General features: G+C 43.7%; 2 protein-coding genes across 3 annotated transcripts in view; both read right to left on the minus strand.

Annotated features, from left to right (window-relative positions):
- The window catches only part of apeh2 (acylaminoacyl-peptide hydrolase 2), a 7,835-nt gene extending 5,197 nt beyond the window's left edge, over positions 1–2,638 (minus strand). Inside the window, exons 1-5 of the mRNA XM_086214236.1 lie at positions 2,501–2,638; positions 1,900–2,023; positions 817–952; positions 193–268; positions 34–109 (exon numbers count right to left, since the gene is read on the minus strand). Of these exons, the coding sequence (XP_086070362.1) occupies positions 34–109; positions 193–268; positions 817–952; positions 1,900–2,023; positions 2,501–2,512 (424 nt within the window). The 5' untranslated portion in view covers positions 2,513–2,638. The remainder of the gene's footprint in view (positions 1–33; positions 110–192; positions 269–816; positions 953–1,899; positions 2,024–2,500) is intronic.
- Positions 2,639–3,259: 621 nt separating this feature from the next.
- Positions 3,260–14,916, minus strand: ifrd2 (interferon-related developmental regulator 2). 2 transcript variants are annotated; one of them, XM_086214237.1, is made up of 13 exons: positions 14,392–14,916; positions 13,135–13,191; positions 9,458–9,574; positions 9,242–9,326; positions 8,954–9,078; positions 8,619–8,776; positions 7,712–7,765; positions 7,253–7,431; positions 6,987–7,095; positions 6,721–6,855; positions 6,467–6,595; positions 5,485–5,577; positions 3,260–4,880 (listed from the first exon to the last, which is right to left on the minus strand). In XM_086214237.1, the coding sequence occupies exons 1-13, from the start codon at positions 14,432–14,434 to the stop codon at positions 4,800–4,802; spliced, it is 1,365 nt and encodes a 454-aa protein (XP_086070363.1). In that variant the 5' UTR covers positions 14,435–14,916; the 3' UTR covers positions 3,260–4,799. The 2 variants fall into 2 exon arrangements, with proteins under 2 accessions (XP_086070363.1, XP_086070364.1); XM_086214238.1 differs by lacking the exon at positions 13,135–13,191 and having other exon boundaries at positions 3,261–4,880; positions 14,392–14,915.
- Positions 14,917–15,927: the final 1,011 nt, after the last annotated feature.

A 15,927-nucleotide genomic window follows, 5' to 3' on the forward strand; every position in this document is an offset into this window, starting at 1 on the left:
GACTTATGTATTACAATGAAGAATGTGTCTCACCATCGTCGTACACTCTGCCATGTTTGTTGAGGGCGGTCAGGTTAAGGCACTTCCTGAGGCCACAGGGGTCCCATATCTAAAGAAAAACCACTGTCAACAATGGCGGTCCGATATAATATCTAAGGATCTTAGAGGATGCTGCGAGGGTCTTCCTCTCACCTCGAGGAGCTGCTGGCCGCCCACGTCCCTGACAACAGCCCTCAACCCTCGAATAGGAGAAAGTCCAATCAGTAATCTGAGGAGCGGTGGAGAAATTATGGATTTATTTTAGAATTTGTTCCACTTAATAACAATAAATTACCTGGCATTAGACAGAGATTGAGAGCTCCACTTTGTGTAATCCTGGAAAACTGTCAAACTAATTTCAAAGCTGTTCTGAAATAGATGAGAGTCAGAAAGGTGTTAAAAGAAGCAGGATGTATTTTTGCTGCTAGGAGCCTCTCAAAAGTTTTCCTCTTCATAGTTAAACGACCACTACTGGCGGACAAATGCGTCAAAGTTATAATCATGTTACGATCAGGGACATTGATTTATCGATGTTGTATCACTTCTTTGACTGTAACAGACACGAGTGACATTTGCTAAGGTAACATTAGCTTGCTAACTTAGCGCTGAGGCAATCCACCACACAGCTTACAGAGCTAACGCTATCCGGCATAATGGAGTGAAAACATGATACAATGTTGAGTGGTGAAAGAAGTATATTACTAATGACAGTTCATAGATGAGTGTAGTACAGCTGAGGTCACACTGAGTACTCTGAATGACTGCTGTACTACTCACTCTCCAGACGCCGGTACACAGGGTCCTGGTGGGATAACCGTCCTGATGCTCTTGTGGTCGTTGGCGTCTGTAATCAGAGTCCACCGCTGTGAGAAGCAAAGTCTGGATCCTCGGACCAGATCTGTCTGGCTCCACCCTGGAAGAGGACACGGAGAGACGTTAAACAAAGGGAGCCTCAATTATCTTAAAGCTTTTTATTAAAACACGTAAAGGTGTCATAATTCTTCCTGTAATATTGACTCATTTGAGGGGCCTTTGTGAGGCATTCATTCTAAGAGTGAAAATGATCGTCTGTGTCTTCTCGAATGCTCATCATGCTCTTGTCTGACATTCACATATAAATCTTAAATATGGACCCTAAAAGTGATACGTCAGTCTTCGGAGTGCCTTATTAAAACATTTATACAAGACAGGATAATAGGATGATGTTTTTTTGCACCTAAAACTTAAATGGAATTTTTTTAAAAAGGTGACCATTGCAAAGGAAGTAGAATTTCAGGGGCAATAAATTAACTTTAAAAAATGACCGAATGAGCCAAACAAGACTAGTCTTTTTGCAGGGCTGAGTCAAATGAACCGGCTGTCTAAAAAAAGAGCAGCAAACTCCATCACTTCACAAAACCCACCAGGATGAGGAACATTAGAAATGTGTCCCTGCTCTTAGAACAGGACTCTCCCTGAGCTGTAATCCACTAAGTCTGAATAAAACAGATGTGGGTCAGTCTAAACCCTCTTAAACCTGTAAGTCAAGATCCCTGGTGGGGGGGGGGGGGGGGGGCGACATCGGGTGAAGGACCAGCAGGTCATCACAAAATCTTTTTACCCCATTCAGGCTGACTGGAATCCAAATAGGCCAGAAAGTTTTCAGTGTTATTCTGTTACTAATAAACCACCTGGGCACTTACATGAGGCGGAAAATATTTAAAAAAAAAAAAAAAAAAAAAACAAATGCTGGATTTGAAAATTCATGAATGACAAAGTATTTTATTTACTCGTGGAGGGTGAAACGGTCATTTAAATAAAGAAAGCAACAAAAAAAGAGAGATTTTCATGCATTCACAAACAAACTGGGATGTTCAGAACCTGCAGTGACGGTGTACATCTGGACCCCCGGGTGCAGTTCTTCACGCACATCAGCAGAGAGAAGCGCAGGCAGGCTGCTGACCTCTCCATACACCCTGGTGATTTGGTTGGCCTCCATCCCTGACTGTTCACACACACACACACACACACACACACACACATACACACACACACACACACACACACACACACACACATACACACACACACACACACACACACACACACACACACTTAGGGGTCAATGCATACACTTGCTCTCATTTCTAATCAATATATAAACCTAACCTAACTTAAACTTTAAAACTTAATCTCAAAACAGATTTATGTCCCCAGTTAAGTAGACTTAAATGTTGTTTGTCCCCCCTGAATTCTCCACACACACACACTTAAACTATGACAGTCAACTCTCAGCTCGTAAATGAGCCCCGCGCATCGCCCGACAGTAACCGTTGACTGGCACGTGTCAAAACGTCTAAACTCGCTAGCTCGCGTCACTGCGCTTCCCGCCATGAACGTATCCACAAGACAAAACCCCGTCAATGACTCGCTGCCTCCTCTACACACAGAACGCAACATTTCACAATTAGTCCAACTGTACCAGAGCCTCCATGTTGACTTCGTGAATGGACGATACCACTTTAGGTCTGTGGAGAGGGGTGTAGTGGAGGAGAGCGGACGCAAGGGGGCAGCAGAGGACCACAGGTAACGTTTCCGCAGGCGTCTTCGCAACGTAAAATCTAAACGGCTGATTCTAAGTAGAAGATTGTATTAAATTAGTCGAGTTATTCAGGGACGGCGCGTTGACTGTAAATCATTTGTTAAATACGGTTACCCACTTTCTGTAAAAGAAATTATTTTAAAGATATGAAAACTATTGTCTCTATGCACCCAAAGAATCATACTGCATAAAATCACGGGTTGGGTTGAAAACGATCAGACAATCTAATCTAAGGTTTTGTAGCTGTACTATTTATGAGGGGTATCACATTTAAAAGGGTGTAGCACGGGGAAATAAATCCATTAGATAAATGGCTTTTTTAAGGTCAGTTTTGGCTGGGGTATGAAACATCTAATGGTTCTGACCGCCCCCGCCCCCCCACCCATTACGAGTATTTTTTTTTTAATGTTTTAATGCTACAAACATGAGGGAACTTGTAAAAGTATGTAACTCTTTTCTGCCTGTAACATTGCGTACCACTGAAGGCCTCATTCTTTCACATCCTCCAGCAACCACTTGTGTTTCGCAGTTTCAAAACTTCCAAGAAATCTTGTTTACCAAGAGGTGCGCGATCACCACGGAGCAGAAGCGGATAAGTACATGAGGTATAAGAGACCAGAGAGAGTATCCTCAAATGCTCTTTATTTCAACTCATCCATCGTCCATCCATGTGCCTCGACACCAGAACTACTGATAAGACATTCAGATGAGGCTGCAGGCGCAGTTTCTGCGTTTCCAGCTGACGACGTTTCGTCACAACCTGAAGACCGTCATTTCATATAGTCCAAAAAAAAAAAAAAAAAACAGGAACTGTGGTAAAAACCATCTTAGACTGACAATTGGATTGTTTAAAAAAAAAAAAAAAAAAGAAGCTGCCAGCACCAAACTGATCTGATGAGCAGCCCTGGTTAGTGGCCCGAACGTGTTTAATGTTCAGTGTTGTTACACCTACTAGCATGAGTTCCCGTGTACAGTACATCTGCAATACATACATATGGATAGACTGCATTAAAAATATACATGGAGAGAAATCTTCATCCCAAAGTTATCTGTAAACAGTTCTTAGCGTTTTTAAGTTTCTTAAAAATCACACAGTACTGCTCTTTTAATAAATTACAAAGTAAAATACAATTACCCACCAGAAATGGTTAAAATTCCTCCAAAAATATCAATACGAAAGATGACAATATTCATACTTTGAATCCTTTTTTTGTTTTTAATTAGGCATCTTCTTGTATATGTTACATTAAGTTGTTTTTCTTTTATCATTTCATTATGTTAAATAAAATTCCACTCTCACGCAAACACCACACGCATTTTCTTTTAGGTTGCATTGTTTTTGTAAAAGTCACTTTCTGGTTTGGCAGCTGAAAGTCGCCACTCGGGCTGAGAAGACAAGAGGACGAGGAGGAATCGTTAGCTCGGAGGAGAAGCCAGATTTATTGCCCGCTTTTTTTTTTTTTTTTTTGGTTTATGTTAATGAACCTCCAACCAGGACACAGACAAGCAGCTTTTTATGTGGAAAATGAAGTCAGGTGATCAGGATTAAATGGGTGCAGAAAAGCCTGACTGTTCGGTTAGATATGGTTGCGTCAGGTCAAAGCCGAGTGTCAGAAGAGATATTCTAGAGCACCAAGGAGGATCTGAGTCAGGTAACAAGTCACAAATGTACCGTAAAGCTTTTAAATGTTTGATTCTTCAAATGTGATATCATACTCTACTTCCTCTGTATTTTTAATGTTTAAAAAAATAAAATAAAAACACCACTCTGGTTTCTCTTCTTCTCTACTGAGTCATTTCATTCACACATAAATCTGGGATGGTTTCATAGTTGATCATCCACTTCAGGAAAATACAGGTGGATTGTCTCAATTCACTGGATTTTGTGTGGAAAAACGAGTGACAGGAAATGGCTGCTGGGAAGGATATCAAACTTTCTCCTCGACACAATGCTTTTCCTGTGAGAGCTGAGAATAAATGTTGGCCACCTTGATTATGGAAAAGTAAATTGCAGGTTAAGAAGCCCTGTTAAGAATCTGAAGAGTCCTCATGTGCGAGACTGGCAGCTGAGGGGTTGAAGGCATCGTGTTGCATCCCGCTCCACGCGGCTCCAGGACTTCCTCATGTACTCATCCCTTTCCTCCGTTGCCGCCCGCTCCTCCGTACTCCAGTCCAGCTCTTACATGACGTCAGCCCGTTTGTCCCGGACTTTGTTCCTCTGTTTAGTCCTGGCCTTGAAGGCAGCTGAGTTGAAAAGATGCTGTTGAAGAAGAAGAAAGATGAACCCAACATATTTACAATTATTTGCAGGCTGTGACGACGCACCACGATTACCTTCGGTTTCCTGGTTCTTCTTGCTCTACTGCAACAACAGCAGATAAACTAAAACACGACTAGAATTCCACCTCAGCCAACAAGCTCGGAACATTCCATCCCTCCAGATTTAAGGAACAGAAACTTTAAAGTGACTCAACACAAAAACATGTTGTGTTCTTTGTTAACCCAGGATGCAGAAGGAGCCAGCCATGTATATTTAGCTTGAAACTAATGGCAACTTAAGGCTAACGACAGCTACAGCGTCAAAAATGCTCTAAAAAGCCTCTTTTCAAAGTCTCAAACTCATCCGGTATAAGCACAGTTCTAGTGTGTTTCAGCTGTTAACAACAATAATATAACCAGTTCATCTTTGACTTTCCTGCCAGATTTCAATTCATTCCCTTGAGGTTAGGTTTTACGTTAATGAGAACCTGAATGCGTCATTCCTCTGGACCTGAAAAAAAAAAACCCCATCAACCCCGCACCCAGATGTCTCAGCGTGTTCCCCAGGTGGACTTGAGCTCCAAGGCTGCAAGACAAGCGTTTACCTTCTCAAACCGTGAGATCTTGTTGGCTTTGACAGTGGCGTCCAGGATGATGGGAGGGCCCAGTCCAATGATGTCTCTCAGTAGTGGGTTGAACTGTAACAAACGCACAGGAACATAAACATTAAGATCTGTGGACGTACCGCTACACGTTCCACAGCTATGTTCTTGCTGGCTGCAGACTTGGGTGGGAGAACACCAGACTAAAATCAAACCGAATGTAATATAGGTGCACAGTAGAGCCACAACTCACCTTCAACATCCTCTCAACGACTTCATTTAATTACACTATAGTGGGAGTTTTGGACCCAAACCAAGGACCAACACTAACATTTATTAGCTACATGCTGCAGTACAAGTGGCACTTAGCTCAAATACAGGCTGAGCAGAAGACCTCACACACCAGCAAAGCCCGTAAACCCACTTATTCCAGGTGTTTGTGGAATAGCCTCCGAGCCAGATGTGAACCAGACATGAGTCACCAGACAAACACTAAAGCTAAGGCTGCGCAAACGGCTCCATTAGTAGAGGGGAATTTCAGCTTCGTTTACCACCGTTAATATTTCAGAAAACCAATATGACGCCCACAAGTCAATCAGTCTCCAGAGAAATCAACGCCATCAAATATTTGATTCGGCACAATTCATTGGAAACACACAGGAACAAATTAGTGTGTTTACTTAAACAATTTCAATAATCTGTCTAAACGTGAAGATCCATGTCAAAAGCTTCCAGCATATACAGAACTGAAATATATGACAACCTATTTGGTTTGATGGGGTTCTCCAACATGCAGGTTTTCATAAAGCAAAATTTTCATAACTTTTTCAAACAAATTTTGGGCTTTATTCATTTTTCAAAAACTTTTCCAGGCCTGGAAATTGTTATTTTCCAGTTCCTTGACTGTATGAACCCAGGAATGATATTTTCGCTTCTGGAGCCCCACTGTTGGGCTCTGCTTTCATAGGGAGACATATTTCCTGACCTGTAGATGGTGTCGGACCCCAGACTCCAGGATCTCTTTAAAGGCATCATAGATTCTCCTCCTCATCCAGCTGTCAATGTAAACACTCTCCACCCCAAACCGGATCTTCTCCTCGGTAAAGTCTTCATTCTGAAGAGGGCAGGGCATCACAGGGTCAACGATTTAAAAAAAAAAAAAGTTTTTTAAATCACCGCACCATCGCCATGACCATGCGAACATACTTACTGAAGGAAAGGAAAACAATGAAGACAAACCTCGATGTAATGCAGCACCTCTCTGAAGATGGAGCGCTGCTTCCTGCGGTCATTCTTGGCTCGGTGTTTGTTGCTGTCGGTGGCTAAACTCTTCAGACATTGACACAGACTTTCACTGTCCTCCACCTCAAACTCCTACACACAGACGCACGCCAGGGACAGTGTTTTCAACACATATATCAAAGACTTCTAGAAACAGTCTCCTGTGTTTGATTTTCACGCAGATGGAGTTTTTTTTTTAATTGCCCGTGTGAGTGTATGTTTACCTCATCTACATCTCGTCCCAGTTCCACCAGCAGGGCGATGGTCTCCCCCACTACGATCCTGTAGTTGACGTCACTGCTTTGCAGACACGCCTGCAGTTTTGGGAGGTGGCTACAAGAGGGATGGCAGAGGAGATGAGGAGAGTAGCTCATTTGTTTCAACGCAGTCGCATTTGTTCACATGCCCAGTTTGTTAACCATGGCTGATGACATCACACAGCTGACCCCAAGTGGAAACACTTTGCACTCCATCGTGTGTGTTCACTCACAGGCCAAGAAGTACAGACAGTCTGGATGCAGGACAGAGGGTCACCAGCAGAGACCAGGCCAGCAGGGCGGCGCTGTGGAGGCCTGAGCTGCCAGGTTTGGGTGTGGGCAGCGCCCCCTCTCTGTTGGGGTAGGAAGACGTAAAGATGCTCTCCAGAAGGGCCAACGACTTGATCAAGTCCTGAGAGGGTTTCAACAAGGGAGGGAAAGATGTTCATCAGCATGAAACACAACAAACGTCAAGATGTTGCGCCGATGGGACTCAATGTCACAGAGCCCCAAAGACAAAAGAGCCTTTAAATCATATTTGACAACATTTTATGGAATTTTGAAAGGGTTTTTTTTGCCTGATATATTTTTTACCCTGGGTAGACTGGAAGCTCTGAATGTTCTGAAAACAATCAGTCTGGCAAAACCTCACCTAGAATTTGATCACTGGACTCAGAGAAAGTAGCTCTCACCTCTCCGTCCTCAGCAGCAGAGACGTAACAGCACATCCCCAAAGCTCTGGCACACTGGAGGCAGACGCAGGACAAGTCACATAGCTACACACGGAAGGACTAAAACCACAATCTTCACACAATTCTAACAGCCGAACATTGAAGATTATTCGACGGGGATCCAAATGTGTTTCTTTACGCCAACCTTGAGAACATATAAACTGTTTCCTGTTTGGAAATTTCTACCAGAATCCTGACGAGCTGGAGTCATTAAGGCCTGTACATCCTACCACAAATAACGTTCTACCAGAGACTCAAATGTGTTGTCCTCAAGAGTCCCCTTCACACCATTTACATCCGTAGAAACAGCAGCTGACAACAAGAAAAGGTCAGATGCTTTAAATCGGGTCATGCACTAAAACAGAAGTTTACTTAACAGGCTTCAATTGTGTGCCTGAAAGTTTTTGAGTGGAATTTGCCTTTCAACGGAAAGCTGTGACTCTTTCAACTGAGGCACGACAATGTGTGAAATCAGCTGGGTTGGAGAACTCTGAACTAGGGCTGCCCCGCCGGGAACCGATGGTTTTGGATCAGGATCTGATGGGTCTTAATCAGGATCAGGAAACCCCAGAGTTGACTGAGATTTCATGAAACTTTGAAGCGGCTTTTAGGCAAAAACCTTTAATCTACTTTTGTTTAACCTAAAATTCCAACAAATAAAAATCTGGGTTGACTCAAAAATGCTGCCCTATTCTGAACTGAATCAACACTTGTGGTCACGTTGCTCGCTGGCTTGAAAGCCGCGTTCCAACTGATCCTCCTTTGATCAGCATTTATGCAAATTTTAGATTTTCAGGAAATTTCAGTGCATACTAAACCCAAAATGATGGGTTAATCGGACAAGAGAGAGGTCGCCAGGATCACTCACACTCTGGCGGGCTGCTATGCTGGCAGTGTTGTCGATGAGAATGGTGGTGAGGATGGGGCGAAGCATCTTGAAGCTCTCCTCTGACTCGTCTCCACCCCCCAGTTGGATACAGAGCAGGGCGAAGACTGTGGCTGCCGCTGCCTGCTCCTCTCCGCTGCCTAAGCATATGGACAGGGGCATGATGGGAAATCTAAATGATGGCTTGATGCTAAATCCCTGTGGCTGTTCAGCATCTGCTGATAAAATACCTCCTTATGAGCCAAAAATAAATACCAAGCTGCATAAAACTACCTCATGTTGTGCCAACTCAAACACACACCTTTGCCTCATCTCACCTTTTTTCAGGCTCCTCTCCAGGCAGTCGCTAACGGTGAGCCATCTCTCTGTGAGGAAGTCGTAGAGCACTTTGGAGGAGAAAGCCTGTCGCAATGACTCGAGGGCAGCAAGCCGAGTCTTAGCGCTGACACAGAGATGCGGGTGGAAAATAGAAAGAGGGGAGAGGAAGGTAGATATTGAGGTAAAGGTGCAGTTCATGGTGACATCAACTCATGTTTTGACACTTTTCCGTACTTTTTCAATTCTATTATTTGTGTATTTGGCGGGATCAAGCAGAAAAGCCTCACCTCTTATCCATCAGATTGTCTATGCACTGTTTGAGTTTGTCTTCCGTTTCCTCCTGGGCAGTCAGCTCATCCACCTGTTCTCCTCCTGGGTTTGGCCGTGCAACATACGGTTGATTTGTGAGGGGTTTTGGTTATTGTACACAGGTTTAATACACTGAGTAGTAAAATTTAAAAAAAAAAAAAAAGAGTGATCAGCGTCTACATTAACGTACACACCTGTGTTCTCATCCAGCACAGAGGTGCCTTCACTGGCGCTGCTGTAGTGGCTGAGGACATCAGACGTCAGCTCATCATCGCTGGCTCCAGACTCTCCCTTCACCCCATTTTTAGCACCTATTCAAAGAGGCGAGGCAGGTGTGGAAAATGTGACACCGAGGGAGAGAAAATGAGTAAGGAATAAACATGAAGATGTGGGGAGATGAATCCTCCGTTAACTGTGAAGTGAGTTAATAAAAGCTGCTTTTGGTGACACTGGGTTCTGCCGTTGCTGGGTGGAACAATCTAGACGACGCTGAACATTTCAATCAAGTATGTGGAGCACTGACGAACAGTTGTTCAGGCGAAACAAGCCCATAGAGCAAAAGTAATGAGAAATTCTAGGTTTTCAATTGAGAAGCTATGATCACGTTAGCAGCAAGTCCTAAAAATATGTCTGCTGCCCAAGGCCTTAACTAACACGTTTTAGTTGAGGATGCATCAGGCCTTCACCTCCTTTCCTTGGTCCCAGTATCTGATGTCTGATTGGAGCAGGAGCCTGGCCGATACAGCCCTCACCAAGACCCATTCAAATTCATTGGGGGGGGCCTTTCTTCTAGCAAGTAAGGCGGTCACTGAAGTTCCTTCATTGACCATGAGACTTTAACAATCATTATATTCTCATTAGAATAGCAAGGAGTCTAAAATGATAGCCTGATGGCTGTTATAGTGAAATACAGCCACTGGGGCAGCCAAAATTAACCACAATTTGGCTGGCAGCCATTTCCTAGAACTGAGTGACAGCAGGTTTAGAGAAGCTGACTGAACTCTGCTCAGCTGTCCATCTTTGTCAGTAACTTAACACAAGCAGAGTTCTTCACGTGTGCAGACACTCGCACTGATGTGAGGACCAAATAAAAACGTATCGTCCCGGGATCTCATCAAGACCTTAAAGCCAAGACAAGAGACTGGGAAACAATGTTTTTGATGTAGTTAATTCTTCATGTCTTTTTGGGCATCTGATGGTTTCATATTGCTTTATTATCCGCTGATGTTACGTGTCAAGGGCCAGCAGGTGAGAAGGACTTTTCCATCAAGCAATTCTTGTGCGTTTTTAATTTGCTGTCATCATAATTAAAATTTGCATGTGTCACCGTGTGTCTGAAGAGGACGGAGCAGTAAGGGGCAGGCAGGCCAAGCTAAGCTAACCCTCAAGTTACTGCTGGCTCAGGACTTTCTACTGTCGGTGGGATTACTGTGACCAGAGTGACCATTCATTTACTCACTCATACAGAGTGTGTGATCCAGAATGGTCAGTGTGTGTGTGTGTGTGTGTGTGTGTGTGTGTTCTTGCTACCAGGTCAACGAGGACAGTCAAGGTAACCCAGAGGTCACCATTACTATTGCAGCACTGCAACTTGAATGCTGTGGTTGCTTTGACTTTCTCAAAAGAAAAACATCAAATTTTGAACTAATCTACTCTGCTTTAGGTATTAGCGACAGTCATCAACTGTCAATATATAGCAAATAGGTCAGCTTTAGCAACGCCACTGTCTGGGAGAGAGTGGGATCCTACTTCCAGGACTGAGAACATAGTGAGCTTTACTTGACACATGCATTTCTGTCATAATGCAGATGAATAAAGCCAGCGTGATTAAACAGTTAGCTCTTCATCTAGAACAATGTAGCTTTACTTGACACATGCATTTCTGTCATAATGCAGATTAATAAAGCCAGTGTGATTAGAGTGTTCACTCTTCATCTAGAACAATGTAGCCTGCAAGTCTACCAGTTCAGTGCTGATGCAAGATGTAGTACGTGAACACAACAATGAACTGAACTGAACTGAATGCACTGGCCTCATGGCCAAAATAGCTGAACCAACGACTCCAGCTGTCAGAGTCCCACTGGTATCTGATATGAATATTGGGTCCATGCGTTCCTGCAGGTCTGAGCTGGGCCAGATAATATGAGCATTCTTTATATATGGCACCAACTGAAAACTGGATCAAGGACTGTGTTTGAATCCAGCCTGTGTAAGCTGAGACAACTGGGTGAAATTTCAGTCATTTGACCTGAGAGGACCACATGAGGCGGCGCCATTGTTGTCTGATCCTCGCCACCTTATCTTTACACAATAAAAGGTGAAGAATTCAGGAAGGAGGTTGCATTCAGTTGCGAGCCACTGAAATTCCACTGTGACTGCCAACGTTGCCATGGCACACCCAAAGACGGGTTGCTTCGTGGTCTTTCTACTCTGATGAAAATAAAAACACTTGAATGAATGTTGATCATAGTTTAATTTTTTTTTTTACACCTGATGTGAGGGGTTCATAATGGATCGATGTAAAACTGGGTGAGTGCTTATCATGTTGACAAAGCAATCCAGAGTAAAGCCTCTAGTCTGCAAAATTTACTTTTCTGGTCCAACAGGTAGTGACTGCTCACTTCCTACCAGTAACTTGAAACCATTCTGCCTGGTATGAAGCAAATCTACCGGCATAGGGCCCAGCTGCTGCTTATCATCTCCATATCATCTCACCAGTATAATCAGCTGATGACCACATTTTTTTAAAACATTAGAATGAACTAGCTCCAATACACACTGTCATAAGTGAACAATATTTGAGCAATTATTGGGAAAAAAAAGTGTGATTCTGTATGTATTCCCTCAACACACAGAAAGAAAATCCCATGTTGATCTGGCCCTTAAGACGATGGTAAATCTGCCGTGCAACTTCAGGATAACAAGCTTTTAAATGTCAAACGCTTTCTTCCATTCAACCACACACAAGATCAATTTTGTCAATACAAAATAAACCTGAATGCAGCCTGCCAACACTGCTCTCCTTGTGTAACATTCTGCTTTCATCCAACAGCTGCGGGGTCTTGTGCTCAAAACCATAGAATTTGCAGTAAAGATAAAACAGTCTGTGGACTCGTGTGTTTGCCTGTCAGCATCCTTGACCCCCTGGCTGCTGTACAGCCACACAAACAGCTACACATCTTCCCACGCAGGCCTGCCCACTCACAGCTCAGTTATAGTAAGTATCAGCTCCCTGCCACCACTCACGTGTCGTCTCCACTTTGCAACTTTATGCTTAGGCAGCAACCACTCACACGGCTTGTGCCTCGGAAGAAGGGACACATCAGAGCTCCCAGCCCAGGGGAAGGGAGCTTGGTTGAGTCGTTTAGGCACCCAGCCAAGGAGGCAATGAGTGCCTCAAATGTTTTTGTCAGTGCAGGAAAGAAAATAAAGATGAAGAGGGTTCAAAATAATAACATGAATAAAGGGAGCATAATAAATGGTGAACTCCATGTTAGAAGCCAGCTTTAAGTGGAAGATTAGAAGTTTAAGTGAGATAAATGCCCTTTAGAGTTCTTTGGGGTTCATCCTCATAAAAAGTTATTAATCTCAGCATGAGAGTGGCGATAAAGACATGCACGAGGTCAAAGATGTGTTGAGTCACTGAGCTGCAAAACCACAAACAAGCTGTGGTGAAGGGTAGCAATCACTCAATGTAGTCAGACACAAGCATGGGTTTATTGGGGAAGTGTTCAAACTTCTCAGTGCAGTTCTCAGGCGTGTGAATGGCCACTGGGCTGACTGCATGCACTGGAGTGATGTTCAAGAGCCTAAAACTAGCCAAGAGGTCGACGTGAAGGTGAGGTCGGGGGATCAGGAGTCACCGAGTTACCTTTCAGTGAGGCTTTAGCGGACAGCTGCAGCTGAAGAACCTCCTGACGTAGAGAGCCTGGAGATGTGGTATGGATGAAATAAATATAGGACGTGTAGGTTGGAGGGGGGATGTTTGGTGTGGATGACAAGAATGATAAGAAGAGAGGACCATGATTGAGAAGAAGACATCAAAGGGGAACTACAGTTTCACACCATTCAATGAGGTATTGCAGACTTGTAATGTTTAATACTCCAGAGATCAGATGTCTGATAGGGAATATCATAGTCCGGCGCCATTGTTATTCGCATATTTTGTGACTTCATGCACAGAGTGGATCCACCTACCAATGCAGATTGTTAATAATTTGTTTTATTTTTACTTAGGAGTCCAGAAGTTTTAACTTATTCCTTCAGGTTAATTATTCTGAGGCCACTAGACACAACTTCTCTTATGGCAGCTGCGTAACGCGCATTTCTACAATAAACCATCCGGAAATGAAGTCATCTTACTGCGATCCCACCTCTTAAAAGTTTTGACGGTCACTTACAATTCTCAAACGTGTGTGTGTGTGTGTGTGTGTGTGTGTGTGTGTGTGTGTGTGTGTGTGTGTGTGTGTTTGGGCGATACACGTGTGCGCTTCCCCTGCAACGCCACTCCATAAAACGTGAGGAGCTGTACCGCCCGATCAGGCACATGTATGGCCCTAAAATACTACCGTGCATTTAAAAAATAAAAGAGGTCTCCCTTTATCCGACTGTCACGTAACTACACGTTAACGAGCTTAATTCAAGGTGTAACATCGGAAGAGCCCGTTCCACTTGTTGCATCAATTTTGGCACCTGAGCCTCAAGCCGTTGCTATAAAGAGCACTGGGTTAGCCTCCAAATATAGCTTCACCGAACTAGTGTCCACAAGTCAACGGTTTGCCAGAAAAATACGGCGATTCTTCAGAGAGTTTACACGTGTATCAACTACAATTATACATCATTATGCGTGATGAGCACGTGGCTGTAAGTAGCTTGCAGTACTAACCGGCAGCATAAATTACAACATTAATGAAGAGTTCAAAACATGTCACTGCAGCAAAGTTAGCTTAAGTTAGTTGGTCCAAGCCGTGGTTTCCTGCCTTATGGGTTCGACACCTTAACCGCTTAAAAGGTGAGGCGATACAGCTATAAATATAACGTTACACTACATCCCATTAAGTCACTGTATTCCTGCTGAGTTTATTTGCTCGAAGCTAGTAGGATAATTCAGCATGGAAGCGCTACTTACCCGGCTTACTGGAGCCACGTTTCCCCTTTTTGCTCCGTGGCATTGCGAGCAGCCAGTTCTCTGCAGAGCTAGCAGAGGTTAGCTAGCTGGAGTTAGCCCGCCCTCAGTTCAACAGTCAACTCCGCTTCTCAAGTTTGACAGTTGAGGTGAGGGCAGCAGCAGAGGTGTGGATGGTCCCGGTGTTTAGTCTCGACAGGCAGCGAGTAAAACTCCCCAATCTCCGCCGTCTTTCACACTTTTGTTGACACTTTTCAGCTCGCTAGCGTTCCTCACGAACCGCCGCCACCGCTTGCTTCAGTCCTGGAATAGATCCTCTCTGTGGGCGACAAGCGTCGCCTACCTCAACGGTTTCCTCTGTATATTATCTGTGATTGTCCCCAGGTAATCTGTATCTAACTCCAGGTTCTGACAGTAAGTATTTTTCAAAGTGTTTGGGACGGAGCTGTGAGCACGCTGCTGTCGCCAGGTCCACCATCTTCCCCTCAGTGACTGCTGCTCACGCCGGCTGACCGGGTTGCCAGGTTTTTACTATAACATCCCCCTTTCCGGTATTGTGAAACAAAAAGGATGAGAAACATCTCGGTGGCTGTCAGTCTAAGCGACCGTGTACGGAATCACTGACGTAATGTACTGGCAGAAAAGATTGAAGATATGTTCGTACATTATGTACGTATGGCGTTAATTCAAGTTAAAGACAGCCAGAGATTCAATGCAGTTCTACTAAAAACTCACAAACTTGTTTTCAGTCTATTTTTAGTTAGTGTGAATGTTGTCAATCAGGCACATTTCATGTCCCATCTTCTCTTATGGCTTCTTGTTTTCATGATATTCTGATTTTTTTTTTTTTTTTGCATAAACCTCCCCCTCTGGATTTGATTAACAAAGGAATACTTTACTAGAAACAAACAGAACATCCGTTGAGAAAATATATCATTAAGTTGAGTAGTTGTGCTTGCGTCACACTTATTTCACGCTTGTACACTCAGTGTGCGTTCTAATAAAGGTCTTAATGCCCCCCTGCAGAGGAATATGTGACATGTCAGCAGCAGGACACTCACCTGTAATTCCTGCAGTGTGAGACGAGGCACTTGCATTGCTCTGTCGGGAGCATCTAGACCGGCTTCCAGGCTGTGATGGGCAACTGTGAGCTAAAACTGACTAAAAGTCACCAAAACTGGGTTCTCCCACCGAGGCTGGGGTTGGATGACCCCGATTCACCTGCAGGACTGCTGGTGTCTAACTGCTTTACATACAGCAAACATGAGAACTACAGAAGAAAAAACCTTTTTCTCAGTACAAGAATTCAAACTGTTGCTAATTTAATCAACGACGCTTGTTGGTTGCTTTGTTCATTCTTGAGATCAACATGAAGGTTTATTGAAGAACCACTAAACCTCAAGTCTGTGACTCACTCACTCACTCACACACTCACACACAATGAAATCACACGGAATGAAAACACATCAGAATATTTCAGTCATTTTAGTCATATAAAAATTAACATACAATATATGTATGTATACAATATAACCCCCC

Source organism: Aulostomus chinensis, chromosome 9 (assembly GCF_037954235.1).
Source record: "Aulostomus chinensis isolate RoL2024-O1b breed Wild chromosome 9, RoL_Achi_v1.0, whole genome shotgun sequence".
In the NCBI taxonomy this organism is placed as follows: Eukaryota; Metazoa; Chordata; class Actinopteri; order Syngnathiformes; family Aulostomidae; genus Aulostomus; species Aulostomus chinensis.

Coding starts and splice junctions, on each gene's coding strand:
- ifrd2 (XM_086214237.1), bottom strand. CDS start 14,434: ATGCCACGGAGCAAAAAGGGGAAACGTGGCTCCAGTAAGCCGG. Junction 6,856..6,986: donor TGGGACGAGATGTAGATGAG/GTAAACATACAC, acceptor GTCTGTGTGTAG/GAGTTTGAGGTGGAGGACAG. Junction 6,596..6,720: donor AGGTGCTGCATTACATCGAG/GTTTGTCTTCAT, acceptor TGCCCTCTTCAG/AATGAAGACTTTACCGAGGA.